Consider the following 18,636-nt stretch of genomic DNA (forward strand, 5'->3'; position numbering starts at 1 on the left):
AGAAGACTCTTGAGAGTTCCTTGGACTGCAAGGAGATCCAACCAGTCCATTCTGAAGGAGATCAGCCCTGGGATTTCTTTGGAAGGAATGATGCTAAAGCTGAAACTCCAGTACTTTGGCCACCTCATGGGAAGAGTTGACTCATTGGAAAAGACTCTGATGCTGGGAGGGATTGGGGGCAGGAGGAGAAGGGGACGATAGAGGATGAGATGGCTGGATGGCATCACTGACTCGATGGATGTGAGTCTGAGTGAACTCTGGGAGTTGGTGATGGACAGGGAGGCCTGGCGTGCTGCGATTCATGGGGTCGCAAAGAGTCGGACATGACTGAGTGACTGAACTGAACTGAACTGAACTGAACATTATGATGGCACCCCTAATGTCCCCCAGCTCTTCTGTCTTTGAACTGTGGTTGAAGGAGCCATATGATTTTCTCAGACAGAGCAATTGAAATCTGTGGACACACCTATACCAGGGGGCAGTTATTGAGCACTTGCTGTGTGTCAGGCACTATTACAGGCACTTTACAGCTAATTATCATTCAGTCTTCATAGCATATCCATAAAGGGAAAACTAAGGAACAAAGAAACTAAATAACTTGCTCATATGTATCTAGTAGTTGCTGAGCTGTATTGGGACCCTATTAGTGAGGGTATATGCGTGTGGATGTGTGTGTGTGACTAGCGCTGGGTATGTACACACTTGTCTGCATCTACTGGGAGTGTCTACCAATCTCTTATCAGGTGGCTGGGTCCAGGTGTGCATGTTTGACCCTGCAGTACCCCCTCATGCTCACACACTCACACGGCTCACTGGGTCCTTCCCGTCACCCTGCCTTGGGGAGGCTCCCTGGGTCCACCAGTCCCTGCCCTGCAGGGCCTGGTCCTTCTGAATTTATGGGTGCCCCTGGCTTGCTCCCTTCACTCTGGGTCCTGGGGCTGGACCATCGGTGGATGGAGGATGCGCTGCTGGCAGGGGAGGGGAGTTCCGTGAGTAGTGGCCCAGGGAAGTGAGAGTAGAGAAGCAAGAAGACTGGAATCCTAGGAGCACCCCCTTGTCTGGCACAGCCTCCCCCTCAACCCCAAGCAACTGGGACCATGCCAAGTCATTCCTCTCCCTCCCATGGACAGAAAACCCCAGAAGTTGGGGGAAGAAGGAGAAGAAGGGAGGAAGTTGACCTGGGACACGGTCTGATGCCTCACCAGCAGGCTCCCCTACCCTCCTTGGAGAAGGGAGGAAGTTGACCTGGGACACGGTCTGATGCCTCACCAGCAGGCTCCCCTACCCTCCTTGGAGCTTTCTGGCAGTGGTGACACCGAAGCTGGTGTGTGTCCCCCCAGCCCGCACTTCCCCACAGCTGCCAGGTGTGGTGTGCCCTCAGACCTGGAGGAAGAGGCCTGTTTGTAACTCCAGCAGGGTCTAAACCGACCCCTTGATTCCCAACCCAGTCCTGCTCACCCCCAGGCAGCCCCCCACCCTCCAGGAGTCTTCCTTCTCTCACCTTCTTGTCCCCTCAATTACCACGTCAGCCTGTCACTTCTAAATCTAGAGCTCACCAGTGCCTTCTGTCCCGCCCTGGAAGCCCGCACTGGCCCCCTTCTTGCTCTCCCTGTCCCCTCCCTCGTCACCACCCCCAACCTGTTCATGTCACCCCCCCACACCCAGTTAAACCTTTCCCAGGCTCTCTGTCACCGTCCAGGCCAGGCCCCCAGTCCAGCCTCCAAGGCTGTTCCCAGTCTACTCTTTGCTGGCCTCTCCAGATGTACAGAACTGTTTCCTCAGCACATCTTAACCTCCAGGCCTTTGTTCCTGCTGTTCCATCTGCCAGGAACGCCCTCCTCCCTGCTCCCACCACTCAAGCCTACCCTCCCTGGCCTGAGCCACTTCTGCTGGTCAGCCTAGATGTCCTGCCTTCCCTGTCTCCCAAGTCAGGCCAGTCTATGCCTCTATGTTCCTACAGCTCTTTGTGTCTCCAGTAACACACTGTGGAATTGGAGGCTGTTTACCTGTCAGACTCTCTTACCAGCTTGTGGGGACATGGGGATGATAAAAGGAGGCCTTTAATGCTGTGTAAAGAGCTTGAACTTGCTTTGAAGGTGGCAGGCAGCTTTAGAGTAGCCGAGCAGCATGATTTGGAACCTCTCTGGTTTATGACTCTTTTCTGCCCTAAATGGACTTCCCAAGACAGAACTTTCCAGGTGGCACAAGTGGTAAAGAATCCTCCTGCCAATGCAGGAGACATAATAGACATGGGTTTGATCCCTGGGTCCGGAAGATCCCCTGGAGGAGGGCATGGCAACCCACTGCAATATTCTTGCCAGGAGAACCCCATGGACAAAGGAACGTGGAGAGCTACAGTCCACGGGGTTACAAAGAGCTGGACATGATTAAAATGACTTAGCATGCGTGCACAAAACAGAATTGGTCTCAACTGCAAGTAGTTTTCATTCAAGCAGCAGCAGCCAGGAACTTAGTCTGACTGAGGAAGGGTATATGTGGGACCAAAGTTGGTGGGACGAGATAGTGGGGGGGAGGGGAAGTCATTGTGTTTGTATTAAAATCCAGATGTCTCAAGGGAAGGGTATATTGATCCTCAAAACCAAACAAAAGAAAGAAATGTGTGCCCCACTCAAAAACCTCTGGCTGCTTTTCACCTGTTGTTGCCTGACAGGGCAGACCTTGTCTTCTCTCTGTGACAGCAGCTTGACTGATGCACTAGTCCAGACACCCACCCCCAGCCTGTTCTCCCATGTCCTGGTGGTGCTCTGAGAACTATGCAACCCCAGAAGTCAGTCTCCCTCAGCTGGGGGGAGAGAAAAGAGCCCAGGCAGGCCATAAGTGGGTGAGGTACTAGGGCTGGGAAGTTTGCATCTCACGTCCAAGGGTGGGAGCCCTGGCCCTGCTGGACTCTGCTCTGTCTTGTGCAAGGGCCAAGACTGGGCAGCATGGACACAGGGACCTCCCCCAGCCCTAGTCAGAGGCCTCTGAGGTCGGTTGTCCGCTGGATCCCCTGAAGCCGCAGGACCCACCCTCTCCAACCCCAGGTCTCTGCCACCAGAGTCCACCCACCCATCTGATCAGAGAGGACAACATTTGTCCAGAACTAAGCAGAGCTTTGCTGCCTAAAGGGCCTGGGTTCACATGCAACAGTCCCCATCCTCATACTTTCTCAGTCTCTCACTCAGCAAGCATCCTTTAACCCCAGGTCCTGCCTGATACTGGTATGGGAGATGCAGAGTGGGGTCAGGCTGATTTCCAGTCTCAGAGAGCTTCTGAGAGGGGAAGAGGAACACTGAAACCAGCAGTGCCAGCCTAGAGTGGGATACACTGTCATGGACAGAGCTCAGGCCAGGCCCAGAGAAGGCAGGGAAGGCTTTCCGGAGGAGGATCCTCTGCGGAGCTTGAGGTATGAGCTGGAACTTTCCTTGGAGCAAGTGGGAAGAGGAGGAAGTTTGGGGAAAATCCCCCTACATGAGAAGCAGGCAACATTTCACAGGAGTCACAGAGGGGCTGATGCTCTAATGCAGCGAGCAGTCCCCAACGTTTTTGGCACCAGCGACTGGTTTTGTAGAAGACAATTTTTCCATCGACTAGGGAGGAGGGAACGGTTTCAGGATGAGTCAAGTGCATTACATTTATTGTTCACTTTATTTCTTTTATTATGACATCAGCCCCACCTCAGATCATCAGGCATTAGATCCCGGAGGTTGGGGACCCCTGCTTTAAGAGACATGACTGCCCATCAGCCTGGTTTGGGTTAAAGTCTCTTAGCAGTGAGAGAGGGCTTCCTAGATGGCACTAGAGGTAAAGAACCCCCCTCCCCATGCAGGAGATGTAAGAGACCCTGCTTTGATCCTTGGGTCAGGAACATCCCCTGGAGGAAGGCATGGCAACCTGCTCTAGTATTCTTGCCTAGAGAATCCCAGGGACAGAAGAGCCTGGTGGGCTACAGTCCATGGGGTTGCAAAAGAGACACAACTGAAGCGATTTAGCACATAGCACAGCAGGGAGAGAAGGAGGCTGCCCGCCTGGGATGTGGTCACCCCTAGGGCTGAGCTCCAGCCCAGAAGTCTCAGGGCCTGCCTCAGAGTTCCTCCTGGACCTTCTTGCCCTTCTGCTTCTGCTGCCACTGCCCGAACTTGGTGGGAAGTATCTCTGCCCAGAGCTGCATTCTGGCCTCCCTTGGCTTCTGGTTGACCCGTGGCACCAGGCTGATTTCCAGGTATTCCTCCACAAGGTTGAATGGTGGCCAAAGAGGCAGCCCCTTGCCATTGGGGTCCCTGGGTGGGAGGAATGAATGAATGAAGACCAAGTCCTCCTGTATTGCTCCCAGGCAGGCAGCTCTAAGTAGTCCTAGGCCCAAAGCCAGGCAGGCCTGTTTGCTTACTCACCCTGTCCAGGCAAAGTTGGTCCACTGGGCCATCATGGTGAGGCTCAGTTGCTTCTCCTCCTCTGTGGCTTCTGGAAAGGCTGTGGGAAGGACAGACTTGGATCAGGTTCAGGTGGGTCCTGAAGGAGACTCCAGGGTCCCTTATGCTGACCTGAGACCTCTGTTTCTGCAAGCCCCTCTCCTCCCCTGGTGGAGCCAGAAACCTAAGGATCACCGGTCCATCATCCTCACCCAACATGGAGCTCTCATCCATGAGGAAAGGACCGCCGAACATGAAGGTCAACTCAGCCCCATGATCAGCCTGCACCCAGGCTGGCTTGATCTTCGCAAAAGAACTGGGTCGATGCTGGAACTCATAGAAAAAGATGGAGACCCCAGAATCTGTGGAGAGAGGGCTGGATGAGAGATGGTCACCCACAGCCTGATCAGGTACTATCTTTGCTAAGCCAGGCTCATCATAGCACCAGTACCAGTGATAATAATGATCATGACAAAATGATGAACAGCAAGCCTTTCCTGAGTACTTGCTGGATGTTCAGCACCAGTCCATGTGCTTTATGTGTCATCATTCAGTTCATCTTCATAATAACCTATGGGTTAGATCATTATGCATTATGATTGCCATTTTATTTCTTTAAATTTTTATTTATTTGGCTGCACCAAATCTTGTTGTGGCATGTAGGATCGTTAGTTCCCCCCGACCAGGGATAGAACCCAGGTCCCCTGCACTGGGAGCCTGGAATCTTAGCCACTGGACCATCAGGGAAGTCCCTACTATAGCCAATTTAGAAATGAGAAAATGAGCCCAGAAGGGTTACGTATCTGCCCAAGGGGTCACAAAGACAGGAACTCGGAACTGTTCTAGGACTATGTTAGGGTTTAGCCACAACAGGGGTCCTCAATCTCCAGGATTGAATGCCTAATGATCTGAGGTGGAAGTGATGTCATAATAAATAGAAATAAAGTGCACAATAAATGTAATGTGCTTGAGTCATCCTGAAACCATCCCCCTCCCACTCCTGGTCTGTGGAAAAATTGTCTTCCATGAAAACAGTCCCTGGCGCCAAAAAGGTTGGGGACTGCTGAGCCATGAAGCTTGGAGGAAACAAGACTTTTCTCCCAGGAGGAAGGCTGAAAGCAGGAAAAATCACTCATGAGTCAATTGAATCCCAGAGAATTGGTGATAAGCCCTTCTGAGTGACCTCTGACAGGTCACTGCATCTCTCTGTGCCTTGGTTTTCTCCTCTGCAGAGTGTCCTGCCAGAGTCACCTCTCATTGCTGTAACACTGCATCCCGGAGAGGAAGTGGTGAGTGGGGGAAGCAGTGGAGCGTGAGGCTGTGTCACCTGTGATAGCTCAGGTCCTGGGCTCAAGTGGGAAGGGTGGGACAGGTTAGACAGTGATAGGCTTACCTTGGAGGTCTCTCGCAAATTGCAACATGGGTAAGGTTATGATAATGTCACTTAACAATTCCTGGAGGGCCTCTCGCTTGGCTTGTCCATCTGAGCTGCTGCCTAGGTATTCCTTTATGATGGTGGGCATCACCTCAGTGGGCACATCCTGGGGCAAGAGGCCTTGTCAGATCCCATAGCCATGGCAGACCCTTCCAAGAAGTCCTGCATCCTCCTGTCTGGCGTTTTTCATATCCCAGGGCTCATGTGCCAGGAGGCTAGCCACCTGCCTTCCTTGGGGGTTCTAGATGATGTCTGGGTGGGAAGAGGTCAAATCTGGAGTTAAATGCTCGCTCTGCAATCATTGCTTGGCTGTGTGACCTCAGACAGGTTGCTGAACCTCTCTGAAAGTCACTTCCTCCCTGTAAGGTGGTTTGGCAGCCTATGTGAATCACAGAGTTCTGGCCTAGAGCAGGCACTCAGTTGAAGTTTACTAGGAAGTTAGTGGAAGAATGAATCATGGGACTTCCCCCAGCTCCAGAGAGCAGTGATGAGGTTGTGTGAGTGAGGAGGGACTAGAGAGTCTCAAAGGAAGGAAATGTACATCGATTGAGCACCTCCTGGATACCAGACTCTTCCAATACAGCATCCAGTATCTTTCTTAAACAGCTCACACGGGTGGGAAGTAGCATCCCTATTTATGAGTGGAGAAATGGAAGGTTAACTGTGGACAAGCAGCCAGGGTCAGGATTTGACCCCAGATCCACCAGGTTTCAGGCATCCCAGGAGGTGCTAGTGGTAAAGAACCTGCCTGCCAATTCAGGAGACTTAAGAGATGTGAATTCGATCCCTGGGTCTGGAAGAGCCCCTGGAGGAGGGCATGGCACCCACTCCAGTATTCTTGCCTGGAGGATCCCAGGGACAGAGGAGCCTGGCGGGCTATAGTCCATAGGGTTGCAAAGAGTCGGACAGGACTGAAGCAACTTAGCACGCGTGCACCACCTGGTTTCAGGTCTGGCAGTGCCATCTTAAGCTCTGGGATCAGATGGCTGGCACAAGCTCTGCCTCTGCCCTTTACCTACCACGAGGCCTTGAGCCTCAGTTTCCTCATCTGTAACATGAGGATAATGAAAGTCCCTGCTTCACAAAGTTGTAATGAGGATTGGAGGATTTGAATGCCTGTCCTAGTGCTCAGCACAGCACAGTCCCTGGCAGAGAGTGTGTGCTCATTACGGGTAGTCTGTGATGAAAATGATGTGGTGATGCTCTTGCTCTGAGAACCATGTTGTGTCATGTCCAAGGGGATTCCTAGACAGAACTAAAATCCAACAGTTGCCCCCCAGGCTTGGTGGCAGGTAGGTAGCTGGGTGTTGGAGGGTAGTGGGTAGAGACTGTGTCGGGTTCAGCCCCACTGGACTACCCTTTCCTGCCTTTTTCTCACCATATTGGTCAAGGAGGGCCTCAGGATGGCCAGCATGTCCTCCAGGCTCAGTTGATCCATCTTATCCAGGAAACCCCAGCCCTGTGGAGACACCAAGGCCCTCTTAGTGCAGCCTCATCACGGCCCATGCCCCTCACCTTCACCTTCCCAGCCAGCTCCCAGCTTGGAGCAGGCCAGTGTTCATAGCCCTGTGACCATGAGCCCATTATGGAGCCAAGTGTGGCCAAACCCACTAGCCTGAAGACCTCCCTAAAAATAAACTTCTAATTCAGGAGGGAGGAAAAAGCACCAAATACAACAAGCAAGGGCTTAGCAGCAGTCTCGGAATTTGTTCAATATTTTCATAGAATAACATCAAGACCCCCAGGTCCTGTAGCAGGGGTTACAAAGAAAGTTCAAATGTTGTCTTTAAAATTAAATGTTGACTTCAGGAACTTCTCTGGTGGTCTGGTGACTGAGACCCTGCTTTCCATGCAGGGGGCCTAGGTTCGATCCCTGGTCAGGGAACCCACATGCTGCAACTAAGAGTTCGCATGGCACAGCTAAGACCTGACACAGCCAAATAAATAATAGAAATAAAATAAATAATTCAAAAAATGTTGGCTTTGCATGTTACAGTTTTAAAAGCTGGGTCTCTGGTTTAAGTCCCAGCTCCACTACTTACTAGGTACATAACATGAACCAGTTACTTAAACTCTCTATGTCACAGTTTCTTAATCTGTAAGTGAGTAACAGTTGCTCAGTCATGTCTGACTCTTTGCGACCCCATGGACTGCATAAGTCCATGGAATTCTCCAGGCCAGAGTACTGGACTGGGTAACCTTTCCCTTCTCTAGGGGATCTTCCCAACCCAGGAATCGAACCCAGGTCTCCCACATTTCAGGCGAATTCTTTACTAGCTGAGCCACAAGGGAAGCCCAAGAATACTGAGCTATGAGGGAAGCCCCTTTTAATCTGTAAAAGGAGGAACAATATCTTACCTCATGGGATTGTTATGTGAACTGGGTTAATGCATAAAGGCCTTGACAGAGTAAGCAGGATAGAAAGGTTAAAGTTATTAAAGTTATTTTCATGGCTCCCAGACTCTTGGCTAATCTTTGTAGTGGCAGGAACAAAAAATTCACAGATAAACAAACACAAAAAGTGTATACCCAAGAGGAGACGTTAATCTTCACTAGGAATTAAGGTACTAAACTAAAGGCCACAGAAGCTAAAGTAGCAAAACTTTTTAAACAGTTGTTCTACAAGATCAATATCCCAATTGCTCCTATACACTAGCAATGAATAATCTGAAGGTGACATGAAGAAAACAATTCCATTTACAATAGCATTGAAAAGAATAAAATACTTAGGAATAAATTTAATAAGGGAAGTACAAGACTGTACATTAAAAACTAGAAGACATAATTGAGAGAAATTAAAGAAGACTTAACTAAATGTGAAGATGTTCCATGTTCATGGATTGAAAGACTTAATATTGTTAAAATGACAATACTTCCTAAATTGAACTAGAGATTCAGTGTGATCCAATCAGAATCTCAGTTGCTTTTTTTTTTTTTTCTTTTCAGGAATGGACAAGCCAACCACGATTCACATGGGAGTGCAAGGGACTCAGAATAGCTAAACAATTATGGACTGATTGTGTCTCCACATAAATATACGTGGAGTCATAATCCCCAGTACCTCAGAATGTGATCTTGTGTAAAGATGAGGCCATTAGTCAAGTTCAGTTGATTACAGAGGTAATCATTAGGGTGGGCTCTAGTCTAGTATCAGCTTCCCTGATGGCGCAGTGGGTAAAGAATCTGCCTGCAATGCAGGAGACACAAGAGTCGCATGTTCAATCCCTGAGTCAGGAAAATCCCCTGGAGAAGGAAATGGCAACCTACTCCAGTACTCTTCCCTGGGAAATCCCATGGACAAAGGAGCCTGACAGGCTACAGTCCATGGTGTCACAAAGAGTCAGAAGCAACTGAGCACAGAGCACTGTCTAGTATGTCTGGTGTCCTTGTAAAGGGGGGAATTTGCACAGAGATAGATAGGTCAGAGGGAAAGCCAGAGAGAGAACGCCATCTTTAAGCCAAGGAATACACGAGGCCAACGGAAACATTAAAAAGAGGCATGGATTCTCTCTCACAACACTTAGAAGGAACCAATCTTGCTAACATCTTGATTTCAGACTTGTAGCCTCTAGGACTGTGAGACACTTAATGTCCATTGTTTAAGCCACTCAGATTGTGGTTCTTTGTTATGGCAACTCTGACAAAATAATATAGCAATCTTGAAAAAGAAGAACAGAGTTGAGGAATTCACACTTCCCAATTTTAAAACTTACTATAATACTGCTGTAATCAAGATACTATGGCAGTGGCATAAGGATAAATGAATAAAGTAGAATTCAAAGTCCAGAAATAAACTCCTTCATTCATGACCAGCTGATTTTCAATAAGGGCACCAAGACAGTTCAATAAGAAAATAATAGTTTTTTTCAACAGATCATGCAGGGACAAGAAGATACCATGTGCAAAAGAGCCCTAGCTCACACCATATACAAAAATTAACTTGAAATGAATCTAGACCTAAATATAACAGCTAAAACTATAAAATTCTGAGAAGTAGTCATAGAGGTAAACCTTTATGACCTTGGATTTAGCAATCATTTCTTAGGTATGACAAAAAAAAAAAGGGCAAACAACAGAAGAACAGATAAACTTCATCAATTTTTTTTTAATTGTGTGGCAAAGGATACTGTCAACAACGTGAAAATACAATCCACAGAATGGGAAAAATATTTGAAAATCATATACCTGGAATATATGAAAAATTTTACAACTCAACAATAAAAAGACAAATAATTCAATTTAAAAATGGGCAAAACAGAAGACAGTTCTCCAAAGGAAATATTAACATGGCTGATAAGCACATGAAAAGATGTTCACCATTTTAGTCACTAGGGAAGTGCAACTCAAAACCACAATGAGATACCACTTCACACCCACTGGGATGACTACAATCAAAACAAAAGATATTAACAAGCATTGGCAAGCATGTGGAATAATTGAAATCCTTACACACTGCTGGTGGGAATATAAAGTGGTGCAGCTACTTTGAAAAATACTTCAGCAGTTCCTGAAATGATTAAGCATAGACTTAATCCATGACCCACTGGTTCCATCCCTGAGTATATAACCAAGGCCAATTAAGGCATATATTTGCACAAAAACTGGTACACAAACGTTCATAGCAGGGGAATCCATAAGAGCCAAAAAGGTGGAAACAACCCAACTGTCTATCAACTGATGAATGGATAAACAAATGTGGTGTATCCATACACTGAACTACTACTACTACTAAGTCGCTTCAGTCGTGTCCGACTCTGTGCGACCCCATGGACTGCAGCCCACCAGGCTTCTCCGTCCATGGGATTCTCCAGGCAAGAACACTACAGTGGATTGCCATTTCCTTCTCCAATACATGAAAGTGGAAAGTGAAAGTGAAGTCGCTCAGTCGTGTCCAACTCTTAGCGACCCCACAGACTGCACCCTACCAGGCTCCTCCATCCATGGGATTTTCCAGGCAACAGTACTGGAGTGGGGTGCCATTGCCTTCTCCCATACACTGAACTATTCAGCCATAAAAAAGAGGGAAGTACTGATATCCACTACAACATAGACGGCCCTTGAAAACATTATATTAGGTGAAAGAAGTCAGACACAAAACCCCAAATAGTGTATGATTCTATTATATGAAATGTCCAGAAGAGGCAAATCCATAGATTTGACAGAGAGTAGATCAGAGATAGAAAGTAGATTCATGATTGCCAAGTGCTGGGGTGGGGGCCATGGGGAGGGATGGGAAGTGACAGCTAAATGGGTATGGGCTTCTTTCTGTGTGATGGTGAAGCAAATGTTCTGGAATAAGATATGGTGATGGCTGCACAGCTTTGTGAGTATACTAAGAACCACTGAATTGTACACTTTAAAGAGGTAACTTTTATGCTATGTAAATTATATTTTTTAAAAGTTGACATTTAAAAAATTGTGCTCTGCAAATGCTGGTAAGGTTGCAAGAAAGCCTGTAGATTCCAGGGACTTCACTGGTGATCAAGTGGTTAGGACTCTGTGCTTCCACCACAAGGGGCCTGGGTTTGATTCCTAGTCGGGGAACTAAGATCCCCCAAGCCTCATAGCAGTCAAATGAAATGAAACAAAACAAAACAAAAAACCTGTAGACATTGCTGGTGGCAGCTTGAATCAGTGAAGTAATTTCAGAAAGTGCGGTACCAATAGCAACATGTAAGAAGTGGAGAGGTTTCCATTAGGAATACAGATTACTTTTCATGGCTAAAGCTTTAGCCGTGGATACTTAGTAAACATCTAGTTGGCTGAAAATGTTATGGTTGTGCTCCTATGGAGAGTGGAAGGAACGCCTGCACTAGTGATGGGGTGAGCAGCCCGCTGAGTCACCAACCTGAGAAATATCTTTAGCTACAAAGTCCTGGGCACAGCGTTCCACACCAGACAGGTTTGCCTATGTCTTGGGAGCCAGCCAAGTCGGCTGTCTTTCACTTAACACTCACAATTCAATGTTGCAAGTGTGGGGGCAAGGCTGCCTACCAGAGTCCAGGGCACTCTTCTGCTATTACACACACACACACACACACCTGGACTGTAAACTCCTACAAACTTCAGTGAGTGTCAACATTGCTTAAGGCTTTCATCTAACAAGCACCCAAATGTCCCCCTGGGAATTAAATCCAAGGAAATAAGTCAAAGGACAAAGCTGTGGACATGAAGACATTCACTGCAATACTAGCTTCAGTGATTAAAATGAGAAGCTGCCGAAGCAATGAAATGAAGGAAAATTATGAGACGACCCTTTCTTTGTAGAAGGTTTTGCAGGCATTAAATTCATTCATTGTGAAGATGGGTGGGAGAGTGAGAATGAAATATGAGAAGATGCTTAGAAGGAAGGTATGACGGTGACACTGTATGGGGTGTTCTGTGCACCTGAAAAGGACTGGAAGGCACGTGGGCCATGATGTCTCCCAGTGACTTGACATTGTCAGAAACCTGGGAATCTTGGGGGCTTGGTCTCTCAGGTACAGAGTCACACAAACTAGTCTCATAGAGCCTGATTCATAAACCAGACACCAAGGCAGGAATATGCTATGGATCAGTACTTCCTAGAAAGTACAAAAATGTGGTCCCTAAGAAGGAAATATCTGCTTTGAGAAAATGAAACTGGGTCAGCCTCTGCTTCCTCACCTATGAGACAGAAGGGTCTGAGCTCACAGCACATGGAGATGATGTCGGGGTGGGAGAGAACCACATGGGGTAGGGAGGGCCTTGAAGGGCACACTCACCCTGGGGATGAGCCAGCCAAACTCATGGTTGTTGAAACCGAAGAGGAAGGGCACAGAGGGGAACTGCCTCTCCCTCAGGAGCTCCTCAGCGCTCTTGGGAAAGAAGGTGCCGTCGATGTTGTACGAAGCTATTTTTTTCTACAGGAGAAAACAAAGCAGAGAGCCTCCCAGTCAGGCCCTCAACAGATGGGACCCTAGAGATCCCTTGGCTGCCTGCCTGGGTGGCTGAGCCTTAAGGAGAAGAGAGGGGATGAGATCACCAAGGTGAGAAGACTGGAGGGAGTTGGGAGACCAGGCCCATGATGCTTTTAAGCCGTCTTCTTTGCTAGAAGACCCTCAGGACTGGGGTGGCCCCCCTCTTCATGCCCCCAGACCCTTCGCCTCCTGGGTAGCTGCCTCACCCTGCACTGATGATTGGCCCTCTGCTCCTGCAGGCACTGGACAGAATCCCCTCTGTGTCACTGCCCACTGCCATTCCCCAAGAAGTGAGCATACCGACTTGTAGGCGAGGATCATCTCCTTGATCGTCTTCTGCCGAAGGCACTGCACCATCTCAGCCGAGGAGTCAGAGTTGCAGGCCAAGGAGTCTGCGAGGGTCTGGGAAAGAAAAGTGTCTTGACTCCCTCTCGCCCATCAGTGCCCACTTCCAGCCCTCTGCCTCCCACAGAGGACAAATTTGTAGGAGAAACGGGTCAATGATGTAAGAGACAGGACCTTGACACTGGCCAGAGATCCACCACCAACTCAGATAAGCTTTCCTTGCCCACCAGCTTGGGTGGTCCCCAGGCACTCCATATGTCCCCCATTAAGTCATTACTGTCACTATCTGTGTGTGTGTGTGTGTGTCTGGGTCCCCTCTACCCCTGTGAGAACAGTGTCATTATCTAATTAACTCTAGTCCCAGAGTCAGTGGGCTCAAAAAAGTTTTATGGAGTAAGGGAAGGAGGTGATGCTAGTTATAAAGAACTTGTCTGCCAGCGCAGGGGATGTGAGAGAAGTAGGTTCAATCCCTAAGTCTGGGAAGATCCCCTGGAGGAGGGTACAGCAACCCACTCCAGTATTCTTGCCTGGAGACTGCCATGGACAGAGGAGTCTGGTGGGCTATAGGCCACAGGGTCCCAAAGGGTTGGACACAACTGAAGTGATTTAGTATGCAGGCACACAAGGAAAGGAGAGAGGGTTTAGGTGGGGAGGGAGTCATGTGTGCGCTACTCTGGCAGGGAGGGGACCGTGGTTGGTGCTGAGGCTGGAGCAGGGTCAGGTAGCCCGTGAGGCTGGAGGGATGACTTCAGGGACCATGTCACACCCTAGGAGCTCTGGCGGTTTTCCCTGAGTTCTCACTGGTCATGTGTTTCCTTCAGCCTAGTGTGTCCCTCTCTGCCAGCAAGGAGCTGGCTACTGGTTAACACCTCCGCCCTGGGACTCCAAGAGCAAGCATAGGGCAGGTGTACACGGGGTGAGAGAGTGAAAGAAATGCAGACCTGAGCCAGGAGCCAGGGGTTAGGATCCAGTAACCCCGGTACGGTGATGATTCCACTCTGTGCTATAGCTCTGTGGAACAGCCCTGCAGCCAGCGGGGACAGGACCTGAGGGCAGTGTGGAGGACAGATGGCTGTCAGAGGAGGGCAGAAGATCCGGGAGGTCTGGGACCACAGGAGATACCAATGCTGGCTCCCTCCCTGGGGTGACTCACCAGGGCAGAGACGACAGAGGCCCCGCTAGATTCACCAAAGATGGTGACAGAGTTGAAGTCACCCCCAAAGGGGGTGATGTTCCCCTGCACCCAGCGCAGAGCAGCCACGACGTCGAGGAAGCCCCAGTTGCCAGGAGCGTGCTTGTCCCCAGTGCTGGCAGTTGGGTGGGGCAGTGGTTAGGGCCGGTTGGATCCCTTGACAGATCTTCCTCAGCCTCTGAAGTTTTGCTCTGAATCAGCCCCTGGGATGCCCCACCTTCCCTTGCTCCTCAATCTGGCCTGGCTATGAGCGACGCCCAGTAGCAAGATTCCCAGTATGTGGGATGGGTGGGCCTGGCTGGGCAACCCGCCAGCTTTGGCTCTCCAGCGGCTTCTGGAATGTGTTGTTCCTTGACCCTACAGACTCTGTTGACCCACAGGCCAGGAGCCAAAGTCTTGTGCCCAAAGGCCCAAGTCAAACCCTGGCTTTGGCTGAGCCCCTCCCCCAAGGGAGTGGAGCCTCAGCTGACTCTTCTCGGCCCAGCACCCTGCTTGCCTGGGACCCGGTCTCGCTTCGAGTTCCGGACCCTCACCCTATGCAGTCACTGCCCTCCGCCAGGCCTGCTGCCTCACCTGAAAAAGCCAAGGAGATCCCAGGCGGTACTGGACTGTGACCACGACCACGTCCCCATAGGCGGCCAGGGCAGACCCATCGTGGGAGGTGGCGGTGCCAGTCACGAGAGAGCCCCCGTGGAACCACACCATGACCTGCAGAGACGGCCGTGGGTCAGTGATTGCGGCTGCCCATTGACTGGCTCAGGGCCTTCTGGGGACTCCTGGAGCACTTTCGAAGCGGGGGTGGGGAGAAATCAAGCCTGGCCGCACTGGCTGGGTGGACCCTCTAGGCAGCCCTCTAGGCAGCTCACTGGCCTTCCTGCCCCCGAGGGGGCCTCAGCCGGGCTGTATATGTTGAGGATCAGGCAGTCCTCCGAAATGGGGAAGGTCTGGTGCTTTCCGTCCAGCGTAAATCTGCTGTTGTTCATTCTCTCCGGATCCTGTGGGCACCTGTGGTGGAGGAGGAGCCCAAGGGCCAATGGGTCAGCCCCACCAGCCCAGGTAGCTGGACCCCTGCCACCTGCCTGCCTGCCCACCTCCGCGGGGCTACTCACACGGCGTGGGCCCTGCTGGCATCTCGCACGCCCTCCCAAGACTCCGCTGGGCGCGGGGCCGAGAACCGGTGGGGCCCCAGGGGCGGCTGGGCGAATGGGATGCCCAAGAAGACGTTCACAAGACGGTCTGTGCCCTTCACGCCCACCTGCCGGCCTCGCACACGGCCCAGGGGTGTGTCCACTTCAGGCTGAGTGACCCCCGGCCCTGAGGGCAGGACAGAGGGGCTGTGGGTGAGTGTGCATGGGGTGGCAGATGGACCCACTAGTCTGCTCTCTGAGCACCTCCTCTGCCAGGCCGGGTTCTGAGCACTCTGATGAACTGCCCCAGCCTACCTGTGAAACGGGTCTTGTGACTACCACCTAAGTCCTCTCTCCACCTCTTCTCCAGATTGAGTCAGTTCCCCCTAGTGATCAAGCTAAACTACCCTGCGACCCACAGACCTGCCAGGTGGGCAGTGGGTGGTGGGCTTGGGCCGGCCACTTGCCCTCTCTTAACTCTCACCTGCTGAATAAGGTGTGACAACTTTATCTTTTTGGTTTTTCTGTTCTGATAATTTGACATCTGGCTCGCTGGCCTTGCCCTCCCAGGGCTAGCCAGTTCTTAGAGATGGTAAACCACTCACTGAGACATGTGCCCTTCACAGTCCATCCAGAGGCCATGCCCCCGGCCCCCGCCACCTCTGGGCACCCTCATGCTCCTGGCAACTAACCACCTGCCCTAATCAATGCAAGGCCAAGTCCCGGACAACTAGGGACAGCCCCGTGCCCCAGAACCTACTGAAACCATTCCAGTGAGCTAACCCAGACCTACTCTGCCTGTCTCACCTGTTCCTCCCACAGGAAACAATGAAAGCTCTCATCCACATCCCTCCCCACCCTGCTCATTTCCTCTGCCTCCTGAGGGACCCCTGCTTCCCTGAGTGGCCCTGTTTCTAGGGAATGGCAAGTAAACTTTCTTTCTCATGATAATCATTTCTATGTCTGTGTCTTACTGATTAAGTGAAATCCTAGGAACTCTTAAAAACATGACAAATTGCACTTAAAAATGGTCAAAATGGTAAATTTTATGTTTTGTATGTTTTATCATAATAAAAAAAAGAGGTGGGTAGCATTACCCGGATGGTTGCCCCTGCCCAGAGAGGATGTTCAACCCTTGGCATTCCGGTGAACAACTGAACAGAACAGAGGGCTCCTTCTCTGAGCAGGCTGCCCACCTTCCCTGTCCCTACCCAACTCTTGCCCCTTCCTCCAAGTCCTCCCACCAACCCAGAAGCTCCCACCTCTGCAGGCCCTGCGGGTGTGTCTTACCAGTGTCTGTAGCAGAGAATGCCAGGAGCAGACAGGCCACCCCGACCAGGGCCCTGGACCCGGTTCTTACCACTGTGCCCATGCTTCTTACTCACACTCAACTGTGGGCAGAAGTGGTGGAAGGTAGAACAATGTCCCTGCCCTTTGGCACAGCCAATCTCTAAACGGTTGTTAGGAAAGCCTCAGCAGACCGCCCCAACCTGACTGGTGGCCAGTCCAAAGACCCAGAGTCTAGCACCCAGGTTGGGGGAGGAGGGAGGTGGGGCTGGGAGAGCAGCCCTGCCAGCAGGAGCCTGGGTGATATGACAGCCCTAGGCAAGGGAAGGTGCTCTACAACCCTGGGTTCAAGTTCCAGCTCTCCTGACACCAAGACTTCCAGAACACTTTGTACACTCACTGCAAGACACACATATCACCTACCTGAGTGAATAGTGGACATGACCCCGGTGCCAGTCCTGCTCTGAGTGAACCAGTTCACTGGGGTGGGGGCCACTGTCTGGTCCTACCTGCTGGAGGGGCACCTGAGCTCTGCAGCAGGGTAGAGGGAACTGGGGTTGATGCCCCCTTTAAAAAAAAAAAAATTATTTATTTTTGGCTGCATCAGGTCTTTGTTGTGCAAGCAAGATCTCCTGGCTCAGGAGTTGGGGGTGCTCAGGCTTAGATCCCTGGAGGTATGTGGGATCTTAGTTCCCCCACCAGGGATTGAACCCTCATCTCCCTCATTGGAAGGCAGACTCTTAACCACTGGACCACCAGGGAAGTCCCTTTTTTAAAAAAAGTCGAGTCTTCCCTTGTAGCTCAGTCGGTAAAGAATCTGCCTGCAAGGCAGGAGACCTGGGTTTGATTCCTGGGTTGGGAAGATCCCCTGGAGAAGGAAATGGCACCCACTCCACTATTTTTGCCTGGAGAATCCCAAGGACAGAGGAGCCTGGCAGGCTACAGTTTATGGAGTCTCAAGAGTCGGACACGACTTAGCAACTAAACCACCACCAAATTCACATTACAATGAACCATTATAAAGTATACAATTCAGTGGCATATAGTGTATTTGCGATTTCGTGCAATCTTTCTAGTTACAAAATTCTTTCATTACCCCAGCAATATATCCTACCCATTAAACAGTCACTCTCCATTCCCACTCCTACCCCCTCACCTTCCATGCCAATAACCCCATCCCCTGAGGAGCCGATAACCATTAATCTGCTCTCTGACTCCATAGATTTACCTATTCTGGATGTATCACATTAAAGCAATCATATGATATGTGACATTTAGTATCTGGATTCTCTCCCTCAGCATGATGTTTTGGAGTTTCATCTAGGGTGTAGCACATATCAGTACTTACTTTTTATGGTCAAATAATATTTCACTGTGGGTGCAGCAACATTTTTTCTACCCATTCATTCATTGAAGGGCATTTGGGTTGTTTCCTCCTTTTGACTCTTATGAATTACACTGTTGTAAACATTTGTTTATGAGTTCCTGTGCGGTCCTATGTTTTCGTTTCTCTTGGCTGTAGAGCTGGGAATGGAACTGCTGGTAGTAGTTCTGTGTTTAATGTTTTGAAAAACAGACAAGCTCTTTTTCATGGTGGTTGGATGATGCCTTGGGCCCGAGCAGCCCTGCTGAGGGGCCTGTGGGCTGAGGATCCCCAGGGTGTATGCTGGGGATAACTCTCAGGTAGGCTGACTCTCTGGAAGTAGCCTCACGTGGCAGCAGTGGAGGCAGGGCACTACCCTCCACTGGGCCTGAGACTCCTGGGCAGGGATGATGGAGGAAATGGGGCAGGAAGACTCCTTGTAGCAACTCAAATCAACGTGACTTCAAATCTGAAGCAACGTGACTTCAAATCTGAAGCAACGTGATTTCAGAGCCAGCCCTCCTGCCCTGAGATCCTGGC

The 18,636-nt window shown here is 50.3% G+C and overlaps 1 protein-coding gene across 1 annotated transcript; it reads right to left on the reverse strand.

Moving 5' to 3' along the window:
* Nucleotides 1-3,623: 3,623 nt before the first annotated feature.
* On the reverse strand, nucleotides 3,624-16,952 carry CES3 (carboxylesterase 3). Its single transcript, XM_010851124.1, has 13 exons — nucleotides 16,737-16,952; nucleotides 15,429-15,633; nucleotides 15,186-15,324; nucleotides 14,857-15,027; nucleotides 14,281-14,454; nucleotides 14,069-14,173; nucleotides 13,083-13,184; nucleotides 12,588-12,725; nucleotides 7,223-7,303; nucleotides 5,803-5,950; nucleotides 4,622-4,771; nucleotides 4,392-4,470; nucleotides 3,624-4,280 (listed from the first exon to the last, which is right to left on the reverse strand). The coding sequence occupies exons 1-13, from the start codon at nucleotides 16,816-16,818 to the stop codon at nucleotides 4,085-4,087; spliced, it is 1,770 nt and encodes a 589-aa protein (XP_010849426.1). The 5' UTR covers nucleotides 16,819-16,952; the 3' UTR covers nucleotides 3,624-4,084.
* Between the last annotated feature and the right edge of the window lie 1,684 nt (nucleotides 16,953-18,636).

The sequence above is a fragment of the Bison bison genome, unplaced genomic scaffold (assembly GCF_000754665.1).
Source record: "Bison bison bison isolate TAMUID 2011002044 unplaced genomic scaffold, Bison_UMD1.0 scf7180017864297, whole genome shotgun sequence".
Classification (NCBI taxonomy): Eukaryota; Metazoa; Chordata; class Mammalia; order Artiodactyla; family Bovidae; genus Bison; species Bison bison.